A 9,750-nucleotide genomic window follows, 5' to 3' on the forward strand; every position below is an offset into this window, starting at 1 on the left:
ACATCATTTATCAATAAATTTTTATATATATTATAGGAAATTTGGAAAATAACATGACTTAGTTATGACTTCGTTAGTATAATACATGTACTTTAAAAACTGTAATTGCAATGTAAGCACAATCAGAAATATTTGATAAATCAAAAACATGATAGTATAATAATATTTAGTTATCACTACTCCTCCTCTGATAATGTTCATAAAATATTGTTTTCCAATTCCTCGAATAATAAATTAAGTTGCCTATGTATAAAGGTCTATAAGTGTACACACTGAAGAGAAAATATAGTTGTTCAGATGGAATGTTCACAAGATATATTTCATGAAGTTCCACTTGAATTTGATATGAAGGATGGCATACATATCTAAATAAGTACTACATTACATATTTGATTCTAGATTTTTTTTTGTCACACATATCCTTGATTTGTTTAAAACAGATTAGTGTAATATCATTCAATTTCCTGTAATTTTTACTGGAACCATTGATAATCACGGATGCCCTTAAAACAGATGACTTTAAGATTAATTTGAGGTGGACGGAAATATTTTTTTCGTATCTAATGTCACCACTTTCTAAAAATTAATCTTAAAAATCCATTAGAGAGATGGATTTCAACATAAATACAGATCTAGTTAATAAATACAGATCTCAACTGTTATAAATTATATACATATATATCTTTCTTATTCTCAGGATCTATGGAAGTAATCATCTACTTCATCCAGAAGTCTCATTGTCTTGTGAACTACATCTGGACGAATCAAGCTGAAGTCAAACATGTTGACCATGTGGACCAGAAAGTTTTTGTTGAGATTTTTCTTGATTAGTTCCACTCCATGTTCCCGTACAAACGAGTAACAGGCCTCTGGGATCTGACAGTCCGAAATGAAACTAAAAACAGAAAGCATATGCACCTTAATACAAACAAATCAAAACAAAATTCTGTGACATCATTACTTTTGAAAATTTTATCAGGGCAATAGCAAAACAGATATTTAACATAATATTATACTCAAGAAAACCGATAACTTTTAGCCACATATTTTTGAAGATGGAAAAAAGAGACTTACTTGTATTTCATGACATGAAGATTCCACAACTTCATCAACTCCTTCTCACCCTCATTAACATCGGTAAATTCATCAATCATCTGTTTAATAAACATTACATATAAATCAAGTACTGGTAAATTTGTACTACTTTGTTATACTAAAAAAAAAAACGAGAAATAAATAGTGAAAAAAAGGCTTTTAAACATTTACAAGCAAGTATACCTGCTTCAAATCTTTAACATTTTCAATATACACGTTAAGTAAAGAACATGTAGTTTTAGTGTTAAGACAGCCATTCTTCAGTAGAATTTTGTGTCAGCTCTTCTTATATTTGTATTGTTCATATTTCTAATAAAGATAATCTTACATTGACGGTTTTCTGTCGGAGCCAGATTGGGTCGGTTTCTTCCTCACTGTCTACATCTATTTCCTGTGGTCGGATGACTTCTGATGTCATGGTGTGGTAATACAGCCTTAAACAACAAGAACAGACATAACCCAAATCTGTACTGACAAGTTTATACAGCAAAACTCGTTTATAACAAAGTCACCGGGACCTATCAAATTACTTCGCTATATCCGTAATTCATTATATCCGTATAAGATATTCATTAAATTTATATAGATGGGGATCCAAGATGACTTCGCTATATCCGTGAATTCGCAATATCCGTGTTCGTACTAAACGAGTTTTACTGTAGTGAATACATTGTACATGTATTTTACAGTAATGTCCCTCTATCTCGCACAAATACATGTACTATTTTCACACAATGCATTACACACCTGTTGTGACCCTGCATGAACTGTCTGTTGATCTGTATGTCATTTTCAGGTTCCATGAACTCGGTCAATGACTGTGCAGGTCTCTTTGGTCTGAAATCCAAGACGATATGATCAGTATATACTCTGTACACATAATAATGTCTATATTTATACATTTCATTTGAAACATTCTTGGAGTGCATATATTAATTTTCTATTATCAATTTTCTATCCATTTACATTTCACACAGAGAAGTTTACATGGGTTTCTGATTAACATCTTCCCGATTCTCCTTTTATCAAACTGTGGATTACCTATATACGAGCACTTGTGTGACAGGGGTTCTCCGTACAGGTCCATTGCGTCTAAATGCGTAACCAATATCAACATTGCTGTAGAGATTTTGGGGATTCCCTGCATACGATCCATCATAGCGCTCATTAATTGTAACATCTATCCTCACACCCTTATGATGTGGCTAAAATGAAAACTAAAATATATTAATCTGCAAGTCCTGTACTTTTTCTTCATAGATGGTAGTTAAATTATTGATATGTCCTCAAGAAAATCATTAGCTGTATATAATACATGTACCAATAATGAATCTTACCACAGAAATAAAATTAAATCGAGCATGACAGAGTCTGAGATGTTTGAGGAGTCCATATAAATGGATGCAGTTGAGTGCACACCAAGGACAACGAAGGTCATCCCGAGCCTCGTTCTGGTGGCGAGTACTGTTGTTGTAGAGAAACTGGTAAAATACACGCTGCCTTTTCTTTGGAGTGCTTTGTTCCTCCTCTTTTGAGATGGTCCCTGAGTTGAGGGGAACTTGTGCGAGTCTGTTGTCCATTATGTACTGTGTATGAGTATCTGAAGCCCCTGAGTTGATTGAGCTGTCTGGTTTACCATTAATGGTCCAGTCTATAGAGCACTTGAGTGTGGGATGAAAGTTAAACACCTCAAAAGCCTGAACATGCTGAAAAAGGAAAAACCTGAATCAGAATCAATGCACAGTAAAAGTATACAGAGAAACACACTTATAATGAAGTGGACAATTAATTCTTCTGATATTCCAATACCTCGAGTCCTAAAATACATGTATCTCAGTTTATCTATCAATCCCATCAAGTCTAAGATAATGAGGTTTGACTCCACATATACAATCATGAAAATAATCATTCTACAATTTTAATGTATATTTCAAGGAAATATATACTACAGTGTACAATTGCTAATTTACCTTGCCATTCATGACTGTTTCCCAGGATGCATTCTTAAAGTCTGCCCCCTGTTCATGTAAAACAAACTCATAGTCCCCATTGACTAGATGACATTTCTTGTTTCTATCCAAGATTACCACCTCTGTGCTAAAAACTGGCTTTTCAATACCATCTGGAGCAAACTGACCATTTCTTCTCTTTTTATTTGGTAGTTCTTCTAAAACATTTCATAATGGTATAAAAAATATAACAGAGGATCTTATTTATGAAATGAACACTATTTAAGTTATGAGCTGGACAACAAAAAGCTACTAGATGGATGGACATAATTAAATGCCACATCGCAATACACCCTATTAGATTAATAAAAAAAAAACCCAAAAGTTACCATCAGTTGAGTCTATGTTTCCATTGCACTGCCCGTTGACCATACCATTTTTTGGTGAGGTGTTGACACTGAGACACAGTATGAGAGGTTTGACGGGTAAGATGTGATTGTTGTTGAAGCATTCGTGGGAGATGGTGAATGGTTCTGGACTCTCTTCTCTGCTGGGGTTGACAGGAACCTGGAGGGTCTTTAAGGAGGTCTTCGTCACCGAGGTCACTGATCCACCCCGCCGCTTCTCACACACCTGGAGGAGGGATACTTCTACATCCACCATGTCATTACTCTCTATAAATCAGAAGAAAAATATACACTGATACTCTGAATTCTGTAAAACAGAATATCACACTTATGAAGTTTCCTTTAATTTTAATAATGATCATTCTGCATCTTACTTTTTAAACACTATTTTTCCTCAAACAAAGGGTTGACTTTAACATATTTACCATCCTCACAAAAGTATCCTGCAATTCTTAAATTTAAGGACTTTGTTCTGAAAAACAAAATAATTTCTACCCTACTTATTTCATACTTTATGAAAAAAAAAATCTATATATAATTTTTTTTCCTTTACTTGGTCAATAAAAGTAAAGACAAATAATAAATAAATTTATGATGAAAAGTTTATCAATTCATTCAGAAAAGAAGCTTAATAATGAATATCATAAGAAAAATGATGAATCACACATCACATAGGATAAGTTGAATGACTTAATTTTGTACTTCAAGTATAACTTTCAGACTATCCAATTCATACTTCTCTGTTTTAGTGGAAGTTTTCTGTTTATCATCTGTGATTGTCTTCAGTATGGAGTTTACATCAAAGCTTTTTCTGAAAAAAAATCTACTGTAAGCAAGATATCTTTGATATAAAAATCAGTATCCTTCAACCTTTGAAAAATATGGTTCACCTCGTTGGTTCACTTATTTATTTTTATGCTATAGACAAATGACATACCTCTTAGAATTGCCTACTGATCTTCTTTCTTTCATGTAAGTCAATGTTCTATGCAGAATAATTGGCTGAAAAAAAAAATGCAGAAATGTAAGCAATAATTTTGAATTAGTAGATTTATACAAACACTGTGGAACCTTCAGATATGGAAAGATGTACATTACAATTGTAATTAATTTTGATGAAATAATACCTAGTCTTATACAGCTGTTAAATTTAAGATTTTATCAGAACTCACACATTTCAATTCAGATACAAAGTGTTCCTTTAAGTGATTATAAATATTACCGTAAATCTGGAAATTTTTGCTGTAGATAAATTTTAAGCAAATTTGCGAGTTCATTGCATTCGCAAAAATATTTTTCTTAAAAATAAATCACCAATAAGAAAATGTGAACAAAGCAGTAGTCATTCGCAAAATTTTGAAACGTAAAAATTAATCAACAGTATTTTGACCCGAATTCGCAAAATAAAATCGACATAAAAATTTCCAGATTTACGGTATTTAAATAATGCTATTCTCAATCTATACGATATTCTACTTACAGAAATTTGATGTCTGGTTCTTAGATAGCGATAAATCTGTGTTGGTTCTGAAAAACACAGATTAGGAATTTTATAATCTGGTTTGAAAATGGAAATCTATGCAAATGCAATCAGCTTCATCAATATTATTCTCGGAGCGCGGAGGAAGTATACTTCTTCTTAACAATGTACATGTACGTTCTTGATACCAAGCAGAAAATGTGTCTTTTATTTAGTGTTCCAGGTAAGCGGAAAATTATTTAGATAACTAAACTGATTTTTTGACACTCTATGTGAATTACAACAATAAAAGTGCACAAATACAGACAGGTTGTGCAGTAAATTCAACTTTTTTTGTGTTGTATATATAAAATCCCAAAACATCCCTTCAAACAATTATTTTTCCGACTAATTGATTCTTCTATGTACAGGCCTTTTAATGTGTCATATCATTGACATACCATAAGTATAATTTAAATATAAAGTTACATGTCATTGGTACATTTGATTTTTTTCCATAAATGAGATAACAGCATTCTAAAATGACCAAAAGGGATAAGGAAACTTTTATAGATCAAGAAACATATCACTGATAGATGTAGACCACAGCATTCACCACCTGTCTACAACCACAAAAGCGATTTACTTTCAAATGCCTTCAAGAACTGTTCTCGATCGGCTGCTTCCGTCTGGGCGTCCACAACGGGAGTATTCTCCCTGGGCCGCTTTTTCGATTTCATCTTTGATCACACCAATGATCTTTCGTTCACTTCCCTTTCGCGGGAACAACACACACAAAAAGCCGAAACAGAGGCGCGTCTATCATCGAAGATTTGACGTCACAACTTGTGAGAAAAGTAGGCCGTCTCAAAACTTAATTTTTTCAAATAGCATTAAAGCTAAGTTGAAGCTAAATAATTATCATATTTCTTATTATATAGGAACTTTATTAATGGATATTGTATTCAAAGTGAAAACAAATGTTCTAAGCGTCTTATTTCGACAAAAACAACAATTTCTTTCAAGAATTATTCGTACAAGTTGTTTATTATTACTCGTGATCATATAAAGTCACATGACAACCATATGACTCTACTTTCAACTTGAAAAAATGGAAAACAGTCGTGCGATTTGGAAGTATTGGAAAGCTTTCATTTTATGTGTTTTTCTTCAGTTATCAGTTTATGGGTCAAATGGTAGCATATTTTTCCACATTTGAAACACAGGCTTAAAATTAAAAGCGATTTTACTGATAGAAATTTAAAAACAAAAACTTTTTTTTCAGGAGAATACACTTACGGAACTGTCACATGTAAAGACCAGAAATGTTCATACCGGCCAAATGCTTTGGACTTTAAGGGAACGGCCTGTGGTACCTATAATGACACGCTAATTCAAACAGGATGGGGGATCCTGGATATTGTTGGTGGGCAGGGAAATGATGAAGACCTGGACATCATGTTTGGTGCAGGATATCTAGAGGGCGTCTTCACTGCAGAGTAAGTACATTGATACTGTTCAATTAGCTGCACAACTACATCTTTCCAAGTCAAGAGTTTCTGATGGGCTTTGCTTTACATTATCAGTCCAGTCCAATACGAAAATTCGTAATATTACGGAAAAACGGAAGGTTACGAGAAAGCGTAATATTACAAGTTATCGTAATATAAAACTTATATTACAATTTTTCGTAATGTAGTTAAATTACGAATACGCGTAATATAGCAGACTGTAAGAGACTATATTACGAGTTTTCGTAATCCAAGACAAAGTCAAGCATTGCAAGAAATTGAGTGGTGGGTAGCAAAGTATGACGTCAGTAATATATCAGATTCCACGGCTACTGATAGCACGCGGTCAGTTTGGTCAGTTACGCCTATCAGAAAGCATGGAAATTCAAGAAGAAAGTACCGCCAGCGATAGGTGAGTGGACAATTTCTTTTATTATTCTTTTATAGGAATTTTCCCAAGGATAAGACCAATTTTCCAGTAAATTTCAATATTCACTTAAGCATGTCACATTGGTCTATATCACCCGAACTCCCTACTTTTCTTGCGAAGTCTACCCTAAAAATCACACCCTTGTCTCATAATTCAACTGTTCATGCAATTCTTATTGAAATACACAGAATTCAAATCTCAGTAAGAGTCGTACAAGTTATCGCCCGTGACATCTCGTATTAAATGCCATACTTTGCTACCCACCACTCAATTTCTTGCAATGCTTGAATTTGTCTTGGATTATGAAAACTCGTAATATAGTCTCTTACATCTGCTATATTACGCGTATTCGTAATTTAACTACATTACGAAAAATTGTAATATAAGTTTTATATTACGATAACTTGTAATATTACGCTTTCTCGTAATCTTACGTTTTTTCGTAATATTACGAATTTTCGTATTGGACTGGACTGATTATGTGGAGCGGAGCAGATCAGAATCTCTTGACTTGGAACGATGCTCAACTGTTTAGCATTATGGTTTTATAAATTAATCTTTGACCATAATGCTACAAATGCTGTAATACAAAATTGTGCAATTTATGGCTCCAGATTTTTTGTGCACTGTTTGGGGGAATTTCAACATTGGTAAATCATCTATGTACCTTTCCCTCCATAATTCTAGAAACATTTTGAAAAATAAATATGTATATTTTATACACCTCCCAATCCTTTATAATTGTCTCTACGAGTTATAAATTTGCTTAAATTAGAATTTTCTGAAATATTCCCTATTACAGTTCAAATCAAGCAAGTTTATCGCTTGTAGATTTGACTTTTAAATGTTATGAGGTCGATAAAATATACAGAAAGGTTTAAGAATGTGTCTGGAATTAGGGGGTAAAAGGTACTAGATGATTTACCAATCTGTTGGAAAGTAGAGAAGTTCTCCAAACAGTGTGTAAAAAACCTTGTGCTGTAAATTGCACATTTTTTGCATTACAGAATTTGTAGGATTATGGTTTAAGACTATAATATTTTAAACCATAACACTACAGTTCTGCAGCAAGTGTTTAATGTGAAATTTAAAAATAATTTTATATAATATAGATCTATTTATAATAATTATTTTTATCTCACCATGCTCACCAGAGTAAAAGGCTGAGATGACCTTTTCTGGTCACAATTCCTACATTGTGTGTTGTTGGTCACACCATCTTCCAAGGGGAGATAATTAAGAAAAAATAAGATAAGTTAACGTCCTGTCAGGGCTAAGGCTGAGTCAATGCTGTTAATGATTTCTGTGACAAAAATATTTAGGGTAGGAGAATTTTTACATTTAGCAGTGAACTGTCAGAACAAATAATTCAATTAATTGTAAGAATTCTTGTCTAAAGTTTAGGGAGTTGGGTTTAAAAATATTTTAATTTTTCTTTTGTAACTTTGTTGTTGGGTAAAATGATTAAATTCAATCACTACAATATATGGTATGTCCTGGTGTGTACTGCTTCTATTATTATTTAGGGTGTCAAATGTAGCAAAGCTCTCTGTGAGCAGCTTGGCAAAATTTGCCCTTGGAGTCACTTAACTGCAGAAATTAATCTACGCAGTTTATTTCAGGAGAATTTGGCAGCATTACCAGAATTTGAAGGATTTTTTCTTGAGTCAAAGAAAAGAAGATGTGGTGAAGAATCTTGCAAAATGGTTTGATCAACAGAACATGTGGATGAGGAGTATGATCAAAAAGAGTTCAAATGATCCCCTGTGGAGGCATGTAGGTCTCATTATGGCACAGTTTGATGGACTGGTAGCTGGATATAAGTCAGTGGCAAAGTCTGGGCAGGTAATCAGCTGATATGATATAAGTAGCCTGAGAGAGGAGACTTTTCTCACTGCATGTTTTTATACATCAGTTCAATACATGTACAATTTGGGGTTATCAAAAAGTTCTTGGACTGATGCGATAAAATAAATACTATGTAGTCTGTGCTTACAGAATTTATAATGAACATAAAACAACAGAAGTTTATGAAATCTTGAAAATTTTAGCTTGATACCTTGAACTAGAAAAGATGATTCTACTTAATGTGTTAAATTTCTTTGATATGCCTATAAAGCAGTTTTAATTTAGTTCACAAACATTTTGAAAACCCATCCTATGTACATGTATGGAGTTTCATATGTTTCACAATGAAATAATATGTTGCCTTGCTGACATTGTCAACTATGCATCTTTGTAGGAAAGTTTATTGTTTTTCAGAAGAACAAATAAGGTCAAGATAATTATATATAGAATTTTCAAGATGGCACATCTTATCTTACCTGCTGACTCTACCAGTATTTTCAAACACTGTCTTGAGAGTTTACAAATAAATACTTCATCAAATAAGTTCCTGTCTGTAACACTTCATGGCTTTGGTTTATTAATTATTGGTACATACTCCCTTGCTCTACAGGATCTGGATGTTTTTGCTTTCCAAGTGTTGAATGGGGCTGGTGACCTGCTTGACCTGCTGAATGTCCTTGACCCGTCCTCAGCGGCAGACTGGACCAAGATGACCCACAGCCAGGTTCTGTCTTATGTACAGGACAGGGGCATGTGTTCAGCTCTTATCAAGGTGGGACTGCGGTTCAGTGTCATAGGTGTCTTAATATTGCTTAAAGCCATATATGGCGTAACTGATCAAAAAAATATATTTTTGAAAAATACAAAATTAAGTAAAGAAATATAGTTAATACATTTAAATTAAAGCTTTTCATACAATTCTGAACATGGAGAACACCTCGTTTCATCTAATAATACAATTTTATCTTCTCTGTAATGTGTTATTTAAATCTTTTGTATTTTCTTCCGAGTCGGAGAAAATTCCGAGAATCCAAATTAAATTGTGATATCT

At 33.3% G+C, this 9,750-nt stretch overlaps 2 protein-coding genes across 2 annotated transcripts; one reads left to right on the forward strand and one right to left on the reverse strand.

The window, feature by feature from the left end:
- Positions 1-261: 261 nt before the first annotated feature.
- Positions 262-5,742, reverse strand: LOC134282457 (polycomb protein suz12-like). Its single transcript, XM_062764863.1, has 13 exons — positions 5,557-5,742; positions 4,932-4,978; positions 4,389-4,453; positions 4,188-4,262; positions 3,877-3,923; positions 3,434-3,718; positions 3,066-3,262; positions 2,433-2,801; positions 2,137-2,300; positions 1,843-1,932; positions 1,424-1,529; positions 1,075-1,154; positions 262-895 (listed from the first exon to the last, which is right to left on the reverse strand). Exons 1-13 carry the CDS (start codon positions 5,648-5,650, stop codon positions 694-696), a joined length of 1,821 nt encoding a protein of 606 aa, XP_062620847.1. The 5' UTR covers positions 5,651-5,742; the 3' UTR covers positions 262-693.
- A 252-nt stretch (positions 5,743-5,994) lies between these two features.
- On the forward strand, positions 5,995-9,471 carry LOC134282456 (phospholipase B-like 1; the record flags this gene model as incomplete). The annotated part of the gene is made up of 4 exons (XM_062764862.1): positions 5,995-6,106; positions 6,196-6,409; positions 8,474-8,696; positions 9,310-9,471. Coding segments are annotated over exons 1-4 (684 nt in total), but the record flags the coding sequence as incomplete, so codon positions are not given.
- Between the last annotated feature and the right edge of the window lie 279 nt (positions 9,472-9,750).

The sequence above is a fragment of the Saccostrea cucullata genome, unplaced genomic scaffold (genome assembly GCF_032062105.1).
Source record: "Saccostrea cucullata isolate Sc308-1 unplaced genomic scaffold, CSIRO_AGI_Scuc_v1 ctg17766, whole genome shotgun sequence".
Taxonomy (NCBI): Eukaryota; Metazoa; Mollusca; class Bivalvia; order Ostreida; family Ostreidae; genus Saccostrea; species Saccostrea cuccullata.

Bases quoted from the DNA above. Each gene is read 5' to 3' on its own strand.
- LOC134282457 (XM_062764863.1), bottom strand. From the start codon at position 5,650: ATGAAATCGAAAAAGCGGCCCAGGGAGAATACTCCCGTTGTGGACGCC. The intron at 4,263-4,388 runs GTATGTCATTTG...ATTTTTTTTCAG, and splicing joins TCAGTAGGCAATTCTAAGAG to AAAAAGCTTTGATGTAAACT. The intron at 1,933-2,136 runs GTAATCCACAGT...CTTGGATTTCAG, and splicing joins ACACAAGTGCTCGTATATAG to ACCAAAGAGACCTGCACAGT.